The 17,914-nt window shown below is 39.6% G+C and overlaps 1 protein-coding gene across 1 annotated transcript in view; it reads left to right on the forward strand.

Annotated features, from left to right (window-relative positions):
• CNTNAP2 (contactin associated protein 2) overlaps positions 1-17,914 on the forward strand; it is a 2,186,758-nt gene that overhangs the window by 1,865,724 nt on the left and 303,120 nt on the right. Inside the window, exon 14 of the mRNA XM_089687345.1 lies at positions 10,772-10,928. Within this exon, the coding sequence (XP_089543471.1) occupies positions 10,772-10,928 (157 nt within the window). The remainder of the gene's footprint in view (positions 1-10,771; positions 10,929-17,914) is intronic.

Raw genomic sequence — 17,914 nt, forward strand, 5'->3', positions numbered from 1 at the left:
GCAGACCAAAAAAGGCTCCTGCACCTTTTTGGTGCGGGTGCGGTGCAATTAGAGCCATATAAAATGTATGGCTTCAATCGCACTGCACACAAATGTGATTTGCAGAGGAATGCGGTGCAGTTCATGTGCGAATCACATGTGATATACTGCACGGCATATATGTGAACCCAGGCTTAGTGTTACACACCTTTGCAACACTACATAGCCAATTATCACTCATTGGTTGCACCTGCTCATTGGAAATGAATAAATCTGAATCATCACCTCTTATCATTGAATTGGGAGGTGACCCAGAAAGCTGTAAACATGTAAATAAAATATTAATCTCACAGTTTGTGCAGCATGGAATACGCATGTTTTGCCTATTCAAGAATATATGTGAATAAAATTTTTGTGCCTGTAGTTCAACTTAACGGGGTTGTAAAGGCTATAAGAAAAAAAATAATAATAAACAGGTTTATACTTTCCTGCTCTGTGCAAAGGTATTTCCCTTATCTAGGGTCCCCACCAGCATTTTAGCCCCTCCTCTTCTCTGTGCGCTACCATAGGAGACCTCTTGCTATGGGGACACACGTGCGGGCTTGCACACAAGTCAGGCTGTGTGCGTCCATAGACACACACAGTGTGGCTTGGCTCTTGACCCTTGTACTCTGGGTACAGGATTTGAGTGACAACAGCAGGAGCCAATGGCTCCCGCTGCTGCATCTCTGTCCTGTAAGAGGGGGGACACAAGGGACAGCCGCTGCAGGTGGGCACAATGCTGCATCGAGTGAGGATTCAGGTAAGTAATTAGGAGGTGAGGCAGTAACACAAATACTAGAAAATTTTTTACCCTAATGCAGTAAATGCATTAAAGTGAAAAATGTTTCCCTTTATTACCTCTTTAATCCCTTAGTGACTGAAGGTAAAACAAATCTTAATGCCTGAACACAATTTTGCAACTTTGTGTTAGTAGAATCGTACATAATATCACAACTACTTTGTGCATCCAGGTGGATTATACCTTTTTTTTCAGGACGAATTGGGCTTCCTTTTAGTGGTAGATGGTAGCCAAAGAAAAACTGGCCCAAACTAGTAAAAAAAAAATATCTTTTTTTAATGTAGCTGTATATTTCCTGCTACTACTATAGCCTACCACCAAAGAACAATCCAAAACACATTTTCCTGCTCCTGACGATTGCAGTGATACCATATACAGTATGTGTATGTTATTTGTTGTTTGTGCACGTAGTATGGCTCAGAAACAATAGGGCGCATTTTGCTTTTTTTCAGTCCTACCTAAAACACACCGACACTGCTAATTTTAAAAATGCTTTTTTTTACAAAAAAAAAACCTGCCCAAAATTTATTGGCTCTAACCTTAGACGCATACTTGACCCTAACATTAACCCTGGTACTGACCTATATCTAACCTTGATCTAGGTTTTTTTTTTTTTTTCCTTTCTATTTTTTTAATTATTATTATTTATTTTCTTAATTTATTTGTATTTGTTTACGTTCTCTCTGCAATAAGAGAGAGATACAATGTATCTCTCTACCATTCAGAGAGAAAAAAAACAGAGGGGAGGGCTGTACAGTGACTGATCACTGTGATAGCCAGTCAGAGGCTATCACAGTAATCAGGTGACCCAGAACCCGGAGTCCCGGGTCCCGATCATTAGTACTTTGACAGCGTGGTCTTTGTGCTGGGAGCGTGTTGTGCAGTGTGCTCCCAGCACAAAGATACGCACATACGGTATGCGTACGGTCGGCTGGAAGGGGTTAAAGTTTTAGTCACTTCAGGTTAGGCTTGAGACCTGTAAATTAGCCAGAATCACTTTGCATATGAGCAATTAAAGGACTTAGCCACATATAAAACATTCAGTACCTTGATTAGATGTTTTCAAGTAGAGGTTAGTATAACATTATGTTCACATTTGAAAGAGCATAATCTTTAAATAATATACCAGTTCAAGCTAATATTATTGATGTCAGAGTTGATGATTGGCTCACAGTATGAGTGTTTACATGAAGAGTATATACTGGAACAACCATATTTTATTAGCTTCAGACATCATCAACACAGGTTATATTTGTGCAATATTCTTATTTAAGGTTTCCTCAACCGTTTTAATGCCATCAATGTAATGTTACAGCAGCTGTGAGTGGGTGTGTACCTGTCAGGCGGACTGACAACTTTCTGATGGAGGTGATTTGTGCAGTTGTAAAACCACCCAATCACTTCCATTGTCATTGGAATATCCTACACCCCCCCCCCCCCCCATCATGTACCTTAGGCTCCACTTCCAGGTTAAGAGCTGTCATTCCCCACCAGAAATGTATGTACACATATACATAGATACTACACTTAAATGCACGAGTCAAGCAGAGCTAAGTTAAAAAATGATGATATCTTTGCACACACCAAGGTGAAAGTAATAAATCTAGGGCATTAATTCACATTTAAATCTAAATTAATTGCCTTTAGGCTTTTAAAGTGGCATCTGTGGACAATTTTGGGTACTGGAGTTTGTTGCTATTTCACGGGCATTTTTTGGCTCTTTTAAGGCTTGACATGTTGTGTATTTATCTCCTCAATGCCACTTCATCTTTTATATCATTGTGTTTGTGTACCCTAAAATTAATTTAAGTGTATTTTCTGTTGAAAATATGGGTTTGATAAACAGTAGAGGCAATATTGTATGACGGAACTAATTTTCAGGTCCAAAAGTGTGCCAAAAATGCAAAAACGTCTCTGACAGCGAAAGGGTTAACGTATGTGTAAAGACACCATTTTAGATCTGTTTAGATTATTGATTAGTTATGAATTTTTTTCTTTTTGCTGTCTGTGTTCCTTTAGAAAAAATTTACTTCAGAGCAGGAAGCGATCACTTCAAAACTATTGTCACCCGTTGGAGTATCTCTGCTCCTGTAATAAATCAAACGTGAGGGTGAATCTCCTTAGCAGAGACACATGTGATAATAAAAACCTGACTATTCCATTTTCTATCCCAAATTAAATAATACATTATATTGCCAAAAGTATTGGGATACCTCTTCAAATCATTGGATTCAGGTGTTGGCCACAGGTGTATAAAATCAAGCACCTAGACATGCTTCTACAAACATTTTTGAAAGAATAGATCGCTCTCAGGAGCTCACGGAATTCAAGCATGGTAGCGTGATAGGTTGCCACCTGTGCAATAAGTCCATCCGTGAAATTTCCTTGCTACTAAATATTCCACAGTCAACTGTTAGTGGGATTATAACAAAGTGAAAGCAACTGGGAGCAACAGCAACTCAGCCACAAAGTGGTAGGCCACGTAAAATGACAGAGCAGGATCAGCGCATGCTGAAGCGTACAATGCACAGAAGCCACCAACTGTTTGCAGAGTCAATAGCTAAAGACCTCCAAACTTCATGTGGCCTTCAGATTAGCACAACAACAGTGAGTAGAGAGCTTCATGGAATGGGTTTCCATGGCCAAGCAGCTGCATCCAAGCCTTTCATCACTAAGTGCAATGCAAAGCGTCAGATGCAGTGGTGTAAAGCATGCCGCCACTGGACTCTAGAGCAATAGAGACATGTTCTCTGGAGTGATGAATCGCTCTTCTCTGTCTGGCAGTCTGATGGACGTGTCTGGGTTTGGCAGTTGCCAGGAAAACGTTGCTTGCCTGACTACATTGTGCCAAGTGTAAAGTTTGGTGGAGGGGGTATTATGGTGTGGGGTTTTGTTTCCAGGGTGGCTTGGCCCCTTAGTTCCAGTGAAGGGAACTCTTAAGGCATCAGCATACCAAGACATTTTGGACAATTTCATGCTCCCAAATTTGTGGGAACAGTTTGGGGATGGCCCCTTCCTGTTCAAACATGTGTCACGGTCAGGTGTCAGGCTCAGAGACCAGTAGCTATATAATATATATAAAAGCTCCCACCAACCAGCAGGATGGTACACAAGCAGGTCACCCTGGCAGATGACGCAGGCTCACCTGAGGTGCGGGGTTTAAGCACTAACCAGTATTCACCAGAGCTCCTGATAGTGGAGATGGGTCTTGCTGCATGTTAGTACCAGGTCGCGGTCCTCAGGATTGCCCCACCAGGAGGTGAGTAAGCCAGGGTCCAGTAGCGGAGGTAGCAGGTAAGGGTCAAACAGAAGTGTAGTCAGTAAACAAGCCAAAGGTTGGTAATATGTGGTTGCAGGTTAGGATTGGGCATAAGTGTGTTTGAGGAACAAGCCAAAGGGCAGTAATGAAAAAAGCAAAAGTATGGATGGCAGCAGGAGGGACAAGAGCGAGATATTGGCTGGAGAAGGCACAATAATCTGGCAAACAGGAAGTGTAAAGACATGGAATTCCTGGTAGCTCAGTAAGAAGAGTTACTGCCAGACACAGCAGACATCCCAGGTTCAAGTCCAGGCCCTGACAACATAACTGCGCAGCAGTACACAAAGCAAGGTCCATAAAGACATGGATGGTGAGTTGGAGGGAACTTGACTGGCCTGCACAGAGTCCTAACCTCAACCCAATAGAACACCTTTGGGATGAATTAGAGCAGAGACTGCGAGCCAGGCCTTCTCGTCTCACATCAGTTCCTGACCTCACAAATGTGCTTCTGGAAGAATGGTCAAACATTCCCATAGACACACTCCTAAATCTTGTGGACAGCCTTCCCAGAAAAGTTTAATCTGTCATAGCTGTAAAGGGTGGGCCAACTTAATATTGAACCCTATGGACTAAGACTGGGATGCCAATAAAGTTCATGGAAAGGCAGGCGTGACAATATAGTGTATGTTCTGCCTTTCCTTACACTTTTTGTCTGTGACACTTTACACATACATACCTACAATATCACATTAGTGGCTGGCTCGGAAGATGAACAAATTTGAGTTTTTGCACATGTCACTATTAGAGATGAGCGAATTGAACCAGGCGAAGTGGAATTCGTTTCGAATATCGGGAAAAATTCGATTCGCATCGAATCTGAATTTTAACCAACTTCGGGTGCACGAATCAAATTTTTCCCGATCAGCCGGCAAAAGTGTCACTGCAGAGAGCTCCGCTATTTCTGACAGTTCTCTGACAGTTCATTTACAGCGGTTGAAACATTGTATCTATTTGTTTCCATTTAGGATACAGATGTTTTTATTCGGAAATAAATAGATACAATGTTTCAACCGCTGTAAATGAACTGTCAGAGAACTGTCAGAGAACTGTCAGAAATAGCGGAGCTCTCTGCAGATACACTTTTTGCTGTACTGGAATACTTCTTCTTTTCCTTCTTCTTCTTCTTTTCATTCTTCTTCTTCTTCTTCTTCTTCTTCTTCTTCTTCTTTTCATTCTTCTTTTCATTCTTCTTCTTCTTCTTTTCATTCTTCTTCTTCTTCTTTTCATTCTTCTTTTCATTCTTCTTCTTTTCATTCTTCTTCTTCTTCTTTTCATTCTTCTTCTTCTTTTCATTCTTCTTCTTCTTCTTTTCATTCTTCTTCTTCTTCTTTTCATTCTTCTTTTCATTCTTCTTCTTCTTCTTTTCATTCTTCTTCTTCTTCTTTTCATTCTTCTTCTCCTTCTTTTCATTCTTCTTCTTCTTCTTTTCATTCTTCTTTTCATTCTTCTTCTTCTTCTTTTCATGCTTCTTTTCATTCTTCTTCTTCTTCTTTTCATTCTTCTTCTTTTCATTCTTCTTCTTCTTCTTTTCATTCTTCTTTTCATTCTTCTTCTTCTTCTTTTCATTCTTCTTCTTCTTCTTTTCATTCTTCTTTTCATTCTTCTTCTTCTTCTTTTCATTCTTCTTCTTCTTCTTTTCATTCTTCTTCTCCTTCTTTTCATTCTTCTTCTTCTTTTCATTCTTCTTTTCATTCTTCTTCTTCTTCTTTTCATTCTTCTTCTTCTTCTTTTCATTCTTCTTTTCATTCTTCTTCTTCTTCTTCTTTTCATTCTTCTTCTTTTCATTCTTCTTTTCATTCTTCTTCTTCTTCTTTTCATTCTTCTTTTCATTCTTCTTCTTCTTCTTTTCATTCTTCTTTTCATTCTTCTTTTCATTCTTCTTTTCATTCTTCTTCTTCTTCTTTTCATTCTTCTTCTTCTTCTTTTCATTCTTCTTCTTCTTCTTTTCATTCTTCTTTTCATTCTTCTTCTTCTTCTTTTCATTCTTCTTCTTCTTCTTTTCATTCTTCTTTTCATTCTTCTTCTTCTTCTTTTCTTCTTCTTCTTCTTCTTCTTCTGGCAACTCCACCACGCAGCTCATTTTTGTTCCAGTATTACTGTATTTTGCTCCTTCAAAATCCTGAAACTTTCTTTTGGCAGGTGTACAGACTCAGGTACTCAGTGCAGGAATGGTGGGAATCCCTCACAATGGACACAGTAGGTGTACATACAGACCCAGGAATTCAGCACAGGGATGGTGGGAACCCCTCATAATGGGCACAGCAGGTGTGCATACCCAGAACCTCAGCACAGGGATGGTGGGAACCCCTAGTAATGGGCGCAGCAGGTGTGCAGACCTGGGACCTCAGCACAGGGATGGTAGAAACCCCTCATAATGGGAACAGCAGGTGTACAGACCCAGGAATTTAGCACAGGGATGGTGGGAGCTCCTCCTAATGGGCAGAGCAGGTGTACAGACCCAGGAACTCAGCACAGGGATGGTGGGAACTTCTCATAATGGGCGCAGCAGGTGTGCAGACCTGGAACCTCAGCACAGGGATGGTGGGAACCCCTCATAATGGGCACAGCAGGTGTGCATACCCAGAACCTCAGCACAGGGATGGTGGGAACCCCTAGTAATGGGCGCAGCAGGTGTGCAGACCTGGGACCTCAGCACAGGGATGGTAGAAACCCCTCATAATGGGAACAGCAGGTGTACAGACCCAGGAATTTAGCACAGGGATGGTGGGAACTCCTCCTAATGGGCAGAGCAGGTGTACAGACCCAGGAACTCAGCACAGGGATGGTGGGAACTTCTCATAATGGGCGCAGCAGGTGTGCAGACCTGGAACCTCAGCACAGGGATGGTGGGAACCCCTCATAATGGGCACAGCAGGTGTGCATACCCAGAACCTCAGCACAGGGATGGTGGGAACCCCTCATAATGGGCACAGCAGGTGTTAGGGGGTTTAACTCTCCAGCATCCATTAGAGACTGATATAGTAATATAGTTCATTCTTCTTTTCATTCTTCTTTTCATTCTTCTTCTTCTTCTTTTCATCCTTCTTCTTCTTTTCATTCTTCTTCTTCTTCTTTTCATTCTTCTTCTTCTTCTTTTCATTCTTCTTTTCATTCTTCTTCTTCTTTTCATTCTTCTTCTTTTCATTCTTCTTTTCATTCTTCTCATTCTTCTTTTCATTCTTCTCATTCTTCTTTTCATTCTTCTCATTCTTCTTTTCATTCTTCTTCTTCTTTTCATTCTTCTTTTCATTCTTCTCATTCTTCTTTTCATTCTTCTTCTTCTTCTTTTCATTCTTCTTCTTCTTTTCATTCTTCTTTTCATTCTTCTTCTTCTTTTCATTCTTCTCATTCTTCTTTTCATTCTTCTTCTTCTTCTTTTCATTCTTCTTTTCATTCTTCTTTTCATTCTTCCTCTTCTTTTCATTCTTCTCATTCTTCTTTTCATTCTTCTTCTTCTTCTTTTCATTCTTCTTCTTCTTCTTTTCATTCTTCTTTTCATTCTTCTTCTTCTTCTTTTCATTCTTCTTCTTCTTCGTCGTGCCCCGTGACTGCCCAAATGAGTGAAGTGTGCGGTGATTCTAAGATCGACGGCACTCATCTGCATGTCATACTGACTGACAGTATTATTTCTCTTACCCAGCAGACTCCAAGGGCATTTAAATTAAAGGTACAGTGTTCTGCACTAATATAAAGGCTCTCTGAAGCCTAGAAACCCTTTAAATAAGTTAAATTCGCAGCGAATAAATTCGCATCGAATCGAATTTCTCCCGCAAATTCGGCGAATCAGCCGAATCGAATTTTTGAATAATTCGCTCATCTCTAGTCACTATGTTTTCTGAGCTTTGTGGGCAAAACAGATTATACTACCGCCTTTTTAACCAAGGTTTTCTTGAAGGGTTATTTGTTTCCAGTCACTTATTTTGCAAATAGAGAATACTTTGACAAAAAGTACACTTTTTTCACAACGAAGAGTTTAAAATGACCTCTATATTAAAATGTTTTTTCAATTATCATTTCCTTAGTAAACATAAAATAAAAGTGACGTGTAACTGGAACAAAAGTTGATACAACATAACAAAACTGATTTCATACTGCCAAGTGAATGACTGAAACTGTCACCATCTTTTATGCAGCTCCTTTAAACCATCTGCCTGATTCTCAAAAGCCTGACAGAAAGTTCCAGTATTAAACTTGGCTCACCTTGTAACTCTAATATGCTGGAGGCAAAGACCAATCAAGTTGGACAGTCATGCCATTGTGGACTGCTCAGTGGATAAGAACACAAATGAGAACACATCAGTGTTAATTGGCTTAAAACAAGTATGGGAATTCTAGGCTGATAACCAGTCAGCAATTAACAGTGATATAGCTAGTAATAGTTACAGAAAAAATAAACATAGTTAATTGGCTGCTCAAATGCACACTGTCCACAATTTTTTAATAATCACTAAATATTTGCTTAGATATACTGTATAAGCAAAGTAAGCTTATGCGCATCTTTGCAAAGCAGCACCAAAGGCAATAATGTATTCATAATTAGAAATTAGATATAAAACATAGCTGATTTTTTTACCATTTTAAACTAAAAAATGTTTATATCCATTGCCAGGATTCTACTTCATGGCAGGTTTTTACTTCTGTTTCATACATGCTGAGGTTGACTTACTAAAGAAAAAAAAGCTGTTCACTTTGCAGGGGAACTTTCCCTTAGCCTAGTGAATGAACTGAAGCGCTACTAACTTACAACATCCACTCATGTGCAAGCAAAAATTCAAAACATTTTTAGGAATCTTCCTTACATTGGTTACATTGGGTATTCATGGCAAAGTGAATTTTCACCACATTCAGTAAACTGAGTAGAAATTCACTATGCAAATAGAAAATTATTTTGCAAAATAAAAAGCCTATTTTGTTTTAATAAATCAATGTGTCGGAGTCAAGCCATCATAGTTGCTTCATCTAAGTAATTAAATAGGGGGTTTGCCTTCTACAGTGAAATGGGTAGTCCTATAATAGGTCAAATACTGCACTCCAGCACACTTATAAGTTTCTAGCTTGTATATCACCAAGTATAAAAAGACTGAATTGGAACCATGTTAGGACTGCCACTTGGTTATGTCTTACTCTTCAGTGAATAGTATAGGAGCATTGTAAGGCTGAATTCAGTTCTGAAGAGGGCCTGGCTCTGGGCAAATTTGCATGCAGGATTAGGTGTCTATCACCTTGAAAATGAGGACTCATTTACTGTATTGCTGACATAAGTGAGTGTATTGAATCATCAGAAGAGAACTCTCACCATGACAAATTAACCAGCTTCTCTTATTGTACAGTTAGGAATTGCCAACTTTTGCCACATACGTGTTATGCTGTATACTGTCAAATTGTGTTTGTCCCTGTACTGCTGTTTTGAAATGGTATGGCTTTTTTGTGGAGAAAATGTCATAATTAATGGAACTTACATAGTGAATTACAAAACTCCCCCCATGTTATGGAGAAGAGGAGGGAGAGATGTTCTGTAGTCCTGTCCTAGGTAGACAGCACTGCTGATTCATGGATACAGTTTGGTAAGAAAGCCTTGCCATTCTATGACAGGAAGTGGCAGGATCACAAGGTGTAAATAAGCCTGAAAAAGGAAAACTAATGCGGCCACCACATCTAAGGACTGCTATGCTTAACTATGTTCCATTGTCTGATTTTGGGTGTAGATGCACTTCAGGTATCTTTTCAGTAAAGCATTGTACAAATAGGGACTAATATTGTAACACTGTGGGGGCTGTGCCAAAGCCACATAATTTCTTTAATGAGCCATGCCCCATAAAAGTAATGTCTTCATTCACACAAACATCTTTCTAACATAACCATTCAGGTCCTCCGAACCTTAGGGTTCCTCCAAAGGTTGATAGGGGTTCCTTGAGCTGTGGCTAATTTACTACGCATCTGAATGTGCGTAATTCCGAGAAAGCCAACTGCATGAACCCAATGATCTTTTTTAGCTGCCTGTAAGGGTGTGATTTTGACTACCACTGTAATGGAGACATTCCTTCCACTGACCACCAATATAAAAGGTGTTTTTCCCACTGACCCACAGTGAATTGGATTCAGTAAAGACTTAGCTTGAGACCTTAGCTTGAATCTTTTATGCAGTTCCTCTGAAATGTAAAGTTCAAAAGGGCTGATTTGAGCAGTTGCAATATAGACTGCAAGAATAAGGAAAAGAAAGCACATGGTTCATCAAAGATGACTATATGACGCCAAAGTGTTATATTGACTCTCACCATGTTTTTATAATGTTCTCATCATGTGAGCCTAACAGGCAAATGCCATATACCCAGATATGAGAAGACACCTAATTTCTATAGCACTATAGCCCTCCATATGCTGTTAATAAATTTTGCAAGCTGAGCTAACATTCACATATTTAAATGTCACCATCATTAAATGTCACGAGAGTGGTTTGAATTACTAGCACTAGCTATCTAAGTGCTTAGACTGCCATAAAAACCTTCCACAGGTTTTATCCTTTTTCCACTTTGTTGGAGAATTAAAACAAAAGTTTTAATTATAGTTGAGCATTAACAATGTAGTTGTATTATACATGCTAATCTTTTATCCTATCTTTGTCTGTATTTCAGAAGGAAATCCTTACACATGGTGGGTTGGCAAAGGCAATGAAAAGCATTACTACTGGGGAGATTCTGGACCTGGAATTCAGAAGTGTTCATGCGGAATTGATAGGAACTGTACTGACAGTAAATTCTTCTGTAATTGTGATGCTGACCAGAGGCAATGGTAAGTTATATCATAATACCTGTATCAGATAAAGTCAGTCCATATTGTTTTGGCTACTACAGGTGAAACTCGAAAAATTAGAATATTGTGCAAAAGTTAATTTATTTCAGTAATGCAACTTAAAAGGTGAAACTAATATATGAGATAGACTCATTACATGCAAAGCAAGATAGTTCAAGCCGTGATTTGTCATAATTGTGATGATTATGGCTTACAGTTTATGAAAACCCCAAATCCACAATCTCGGAAAATTAGAATATTGTGAAAAGGTGCAATATTCTAGGCTCAAAGTGTCCCACTCTAATCAGCTAATTAAGCCATAACACCTGCAAAGGGTTCCTGAGCCTTTAAATGGTCTCTCAGTCTGGTTCAGTAGGAATCACAATCATGGGAAAGACTGCTGACCTGACAGTTGTGCAGAAAACCATCATTGACACCCTCCATAAGGAGGGAAAGCCTCAAAAGGTAATTGCAAAAGAAGTTGGATGTTCCCAAAGTGCTGTATCAAAGCACATTAATAGAAAGTTATGTGGAAGGGGAAAGTGTGGAAGAAAAAGGTGCACAAGCAGCGGGGATGACTGCAGCCTGGAGAGAATTGTCAGGAAAAGGCCATTCAAAAGTGTTGGGGACTTTCACAAGGAGTGGACTGAGGCTGGAGTCAGTGCATCAAGAGCCACCACACACAGACGGATCCTGGACATGGGCTTCAAATGGCGTATTCCTCTTGTCAAGCTGTTCTTGAACAACAAACAACGTCAGAAGCGTCTTACCTGGGCTAAAGAAAAACAGACCTGGTCTGTTGCTCAGTGGTCCAAAGTACTCTTTTCTGATGAGAGCAACTTTTGCATCTCATTTGGAAACCAAGGACCCAGAGTATGGAGGAAGAATGGAGAGGCACACACTGCAAGATGCTTGAAGTCCAGTGTGAAGTTTCCACAGTCTGTGTTGATTTGGGGAGCCATGTCATCTGCTGGAGTTGGTCCACTGTGCTTCATTAAGTCCAGGGTCAACGCAGCCGTCTACCAGGAGATTTTGGAGTACTTCATGCTTCCTTGCACAGACGAGCTTTATGGGGATGCGGACTTCATTTTCCAGCAGGACTTGGCACCTGCCCACACTGCCAAAAGCACCAAAACCTGGTTCAATGACCGTGGGATTACTGTGCTTGATTGGCCAGCAAACTCGCTTGACCTGAACCCCATAGAGAATCTATGGGGCATTGCCAAGAGAAAGATGAGAGACATGAGACCGAACAATGCAGAAGAGCTGAAGGCCGCTATTGAAGCATCCTGGTCTTCCATAACACCTCAGCAGTGCCACAGGCTGATAGCTTTCATGCCAGGCTGCATTGAGGCAGTAATTGCTGAAAAAGGGGCCCAAACCAAGTACTGAGTACATATGCATTCTTATATTTTTCAGAGGTCCGATATTGTTCTATGTACAATCCTTGTTTTATTGATTGCATGTAATATTCTAATTTTCTGAGATTGTGGATTTGGGATTTTCATGAGCTGTAAGCCATAATCATCACAATTATGACAAATCATGGCTTGAACTATCTTGCTTTGCATGTAATGAGTCTATCTCATATATCAGTTTAACCTTTTAAGTTGCATTACTGAAATAAATGAACTTTTGCACAATATTCTAATTTTTCGAGTTTCACCTGTATATGGCTATTGCCGTACTGAAGTTTGCATTGGCACAATAGACAACCACAAATGCAAAACACTACAATCTTTTCTCTATTAAATTGGACAAATACAGTTTATAATCACAAGATATTTGACAAATGCGAATCAGAAACAATTTAGATAAATGAAACCTTATCAAGAAGGCTCTACTTTTTCATAAACTTGTTTCATCATGCAAGCATAAAATACAATTCAACTGCACCCCCCCCCCCCCCCCCCCGCACCCGAAACATCACAGGTGTAAGTAGACAGAGGCAGATTCTCACAATACAGCAGTATTTTTAGAACAATGTCTTGACAAGTTATAGATATCTGTTAAACTACACTGTCTGCAACATTTATTGATCCCACTCTAGTGAAGGCAAGCACAGCCCACAAGTGGCAGAGGTTTATAAAGGGGGGGCAGGTGTGGCAGCTTTCACTGCAACCCACTTCTCCAATGTATATCGTTGAGTAACACCAAACAATATTGTACCTCAGTGATTGCTCGGTACACACAACAGAATGGTCACATGACTGGTGCCATACTTTGGTCATCAGAGGGAACCCTGAAGTGGACTGTCTTGTTTTCTTTAATGGGCTCTGAACCACCATCTTGGGGAAGCTGGTGCCTGAATTTCCACAAAGTTGGGCTACAAGTTTGACACAGACATGATAAATAAATATAACACAATTCATCAGAAAAGGGCCCCCAATGAAAAAAAAAGAAGGCAGCAGTGAGATGTGAAGATCACATGTTCACATGGAGACCCTCTCCAGGGAGTGGGTCTTTTCCCTCATTAGATATGAGTCTGTCATGGGAGAAATATAAAGGATGCATGTAAGGTACAGGGTACGAGTTGTGTGGGTAGGGATTCCCTGCAGTTGAATGGGACAGACAATGTAGGTTTTTAAATACCCATGCTGGGAAGGTCTTTGCCCTTGGGGCAGGAGAGTGTTCTGGGGACAGACAGGAGAAAAATGTCATCTTTTAAGATATTAATTGAGCATCAATATTACTGTGAGCACTTGTGTACTAGAAGCTCTTAGAAATGTTTATTCTATTGAGACTTGCCATAAGCCACCATGTTGGAAACACATTTTAATGAAAAAAAGGTTGTTTTCTGCCAAGTTATGTTGGAGTAAAGCTATTCAAATGCAATCTGAGCCCACCTCAGCAGGTGATGAGCACCACAGCGGAGTCTGTGCAGTGAGGGCTGGTATATCCACTATCATTTTCATTTCCACTATTAAGTAAAGTGAGTACTGAGATTGGTACTGGGGACTAAATTGAGAAAGCCCCAGAGTGAATCGGGAGTACCAATAAGTCCATGTGAGTGTACTTGGGAACTGTGGTAAGCAACCAATGAGTCTGTGTGAGTGTACTGGGGAACCATAGTAAGAAAATAATGAGTTGCAGAGGTTTCTCTGGGTGACCATTGCTCTAGGACCAGTACCCGTGTGAGTTAAGTGAATTTAGCAAGTATTTATAACTGGGCCTTTGGCAGTTGATAATGGGTCAGCTTCCAGGGCCACCAACATAGTGTGAAGTATACCAAACACAAAGGGAGTTGACCTTCAACTCAGTTAGTCTTTGACCTTGCTCTGAAGTTTAGACAAACCTGTTGAAAGGGGCATTACACACATGAGAGTAACAACTCTGCTCTGAATTCAGGAGCAGTGCAGCATTATTGGCACACTATCATAGGAAGCTGAACTAGGTGGATTTCACTGGTAGGCTCAGCAGGCAATTGTAGGAATTTTCAGGGAAGCTATAAGAAAACTACAGTGCACTTATAATGATGTGCTGCAGCAATTTTTTTTACAGGAGTTCGTAGCTCCACATTGAATTGTATAGTTTGTTTTGGAAAATAGGTAATGCTTCTTAATGTCTTTCCTTGTTTCAATTTGTCTTTAATATGAGCAAAGATTTACAGAGGTGTACCAATTCCAGTTTTCTAAAAGAAAATATAGTTATACATTTGTAAACGCTCAACTTAAGTATTAATATTAGTAAGAGAAGGGTGAACGTTTTCAATTCCCCAGGATTATAAAAATAAATATATCAAGTGCATATTCACAGTGCAAAACAAGATATATAGAATTAGAATGTGAATAAATTAACCACTAAAAAAGTGAATAATAATCTCACATAAGTGAAATATATAAAGTGCTGCTGCCTTAAATAGTGAATATGCAAACAAAATCACCTCATTGAACAATAAATAACAAGTGAAAAGCAGCGCAATAAAAAACAAATATGATATATAGCATAAAAATGACAAATAAAGTGATATTATACTGAACACTGAAAGTAATTAAATATAAAACAAATATATACCTGGGAGTGTGGTATTGGGCCATTCCTGACCGGTTTCGCCGGTACAAGCGGCTGCCTCCAAGGTAGGCTCAAAAAGTTTGCTCGGTCAATTCTGAGTATAGTAGTTTTTTTGTTATTATGCCTTTGCACTCTTTCCTGCATGGAACATGTTATAGCTTACAAATGAGTCTTACATATCTTTCTACTAATTAGTTTTCCCCTGACGGGGATTTGCCTACTAGGGACCTGTGGAGTGTGATACGATTTTTTGTGTTTGTTTTATATTTTTAATTTTGTCTGTAATAAAGAAGTTTTAATGCGCCACTGATCCCCTTCTCCTTTGTTTGAATTATTTTTCTCGAGTATTTACAAAATTCCCTATTCCAGTTGAGTCCACAACTAGTTCTTTTTCTGTTAGTTTCTCATACTTGTTCAGTGGCAGCAAAGACTGGAGGTTAGATGTTGGAAAGATGAGCACCCGATTATACACTGGGTCATCTTAGCGCACTGATTCAATTTACACCCACAGTAAACCATGGGGCCATATAGAAAATCAGGGATTGGAGGCAGTCTAGGTTTTCTCTAAACATCATTTCCAGATGTGGTATCTTAGCTTGAAAAATATTTCCAACTTGTCCAGAAACCTGTAGTGTCAACTTGTGCTGTTAACACAGGAGATGCTACCTTTGCTGTGCTGGCAGAGGTGGTGGTATATAGATGCAATAGAGAATCAGGATTTGGAACCTTCTTCTCAGTAACAGTTGTTGCAAGCTAGGTGTAGATTGTAGCTTTATTTGCAGTGCTACTGAGTTTAGCAACTCTGCCAGAAGCTGTTTTGGTTAAATAGTTAGGGCCCATAAAGTAGCTATCAATACCTTAGCCACTCAATGCACATGCAAGCAGATGACCTGTCTCAGACTGACGCTGTAGTTATAGCTTATATGTAGTTATCTCCCTGATATTTTATCATCTTCATCATTAGGCCTACCGTTGACATTTTAGCAAGCCAAAAGGTCAGCCTCATAAGTAGGATGCTACATCACTTCTGATTCCTCCTGCTTCTCTTCCATTAAATGACCTTTGCCATTCTTCTCCACTATCTCCTGTATATCTGCTATATTGGTCCTCCAAAGAATCACAAAGATGCAACAGACATTAACTTGACTTTCTTCTTCATTTCACTGTGTTAATAGCAGTATTTAACATAAAGATGAAATAATTGACTATTAATTCATATCATTGTCCCCACTGATGTATCTACCCCTACCAAAGACACATAGAAAACCCTAAAAAAAATCTATATATGATTAATGTAGTTCCACCCCTTTTGAAGCCCAAATTATGGGCATTGCTGTGGGTGGGCGGGGGGGGGTTGGAACAGCTAGCATAGAGCCCCGCCTCCTCTAAGTTGAGTATTCTGTTACTGAAGCAGCACTGCTTGCTCATTCATATTAGCTCTGTATAATGTATCGGCAGCTGCTTGCGCGGACACAGGGCAAATACTTTACACAGACCCAAAGCTCTGAATGATCTGATATTATTATGAATGAACATGCAGCGCTAGCTGTTTATTCATACTTGTGACAGATCACTCAGCTTAGAGCGGGCGGGGCTCTGTGATGGCTTTACCTCCCAAAAGGAACAAGCCATAATTTGGGGCTTTAAGAAGTGGAGCTACAACCATCATATAGAGGTATTTTAGGTGATAATGGGGCCAGCAATCAGAACAGAACCAATTGCTACATACACTTGGTCCCCTTAGGAGTTAAATAAATATATTGAAAAAAATTATAGTTCTTCTCCAAGCACACATGTGCTTAGTTTTTCTTAACTCCCAAGACAAAACCACAGCTGTCATGGATAGCCACTGACTGGTAAAAAGGACATGCTGCAACTAAATGCTTCTCAACCTTTGTGGAAGCACAAGATACTAATACCCACAAAAGAGCAATATTTCTTTGTAAATGTTTAAAAAAGTACTTAATTATATATAACGTTCTATCATATATTCATGAAATGAAGTCTACATGTACTGAGTCATCCCTTTTAAACATAGTAATTCTTCTATGCCCTTAAATATTCCAAGTGGAACGTAGTTCTATAGTGATTATTCCACACTAATCAGAATATGGTATAAATTAACATAATTATATAATAAAATAGCAGCAGCCGTATCCAACATATACTTTAAATCCCCAGTAAGATTACAGTATTTGACTTTTGTTAGTGAAGTGTTCTGTACACTACAGTATGACTGTCAGAACCATGGTCTGCATGATTAAATACCCCTGGAGGGCTTTTGTGCGCTAAGCATTACCTCAACGTATTTCCAATTTACATTTATATTACTAAAGTTGATAATGTGCTCTTTTATGTGTGTATCGCTTTTACTGTATATCAGATCAGCAAATGAATTACAGCAGCCTGGACTTTTTCCAAAGGCAGGCTGATTTGCAACATATACATAGAATTATATTGTATGTTTGGTTAGTAGCATCTCCAACTCCACATCTGATTTTTGTATGATAGCATTTATGAAATGCCTGAACATGGGGATCATGTCAAGCCCCTATTGTCATTTTATCTTACGGTTTTACAAAACCTAGGACCCTGCATTAACTCTATCTGGTCTCCCACAGTACAAAGAACATGGAAATGTAATTATTTTAGTAAATATAAACCGCTAAATACCTTTTCTCATCAGCAGTTAGAGCAGTCTTGTGACTTCAGCAGAGCACTGGTTAAAGCTTGTAGGAGGAGTATTCTTTCTACACTACGAGGATGCAAAACTCCTGACCTCTGTTTGGACAGTGTTGATTGGCCCTGTGCTGATCACATGCACTCTCCCAGGAAAAAAAAAACATTCTATCAATACACACTAAACTGAGCATGTGCATGTGGCTACAGGTTCAGACTGTCTTATCAGGAGATAACATCTGAACAAGAGGAGGGGCAGAGAAGAAAGAATCAAACAGTCTTTTTACACAATGCAG

This window comes from Staurois parvus, unplaced genomic scaffold (assembly GCF_062004578.1).
Source record: "Staurois parvus isolate SC_StPar_1 unplaced genomic scaffold, SC_StPar_1.0 ptg000020l, whole genome shotgun sequence".
NCBI classification, from domain to species: domain Eukaryota; kingdom Metazoa; phylum Chordata; class Amphibia; order Anura; family Ranidae; genus Staurois; species Staurois parvus.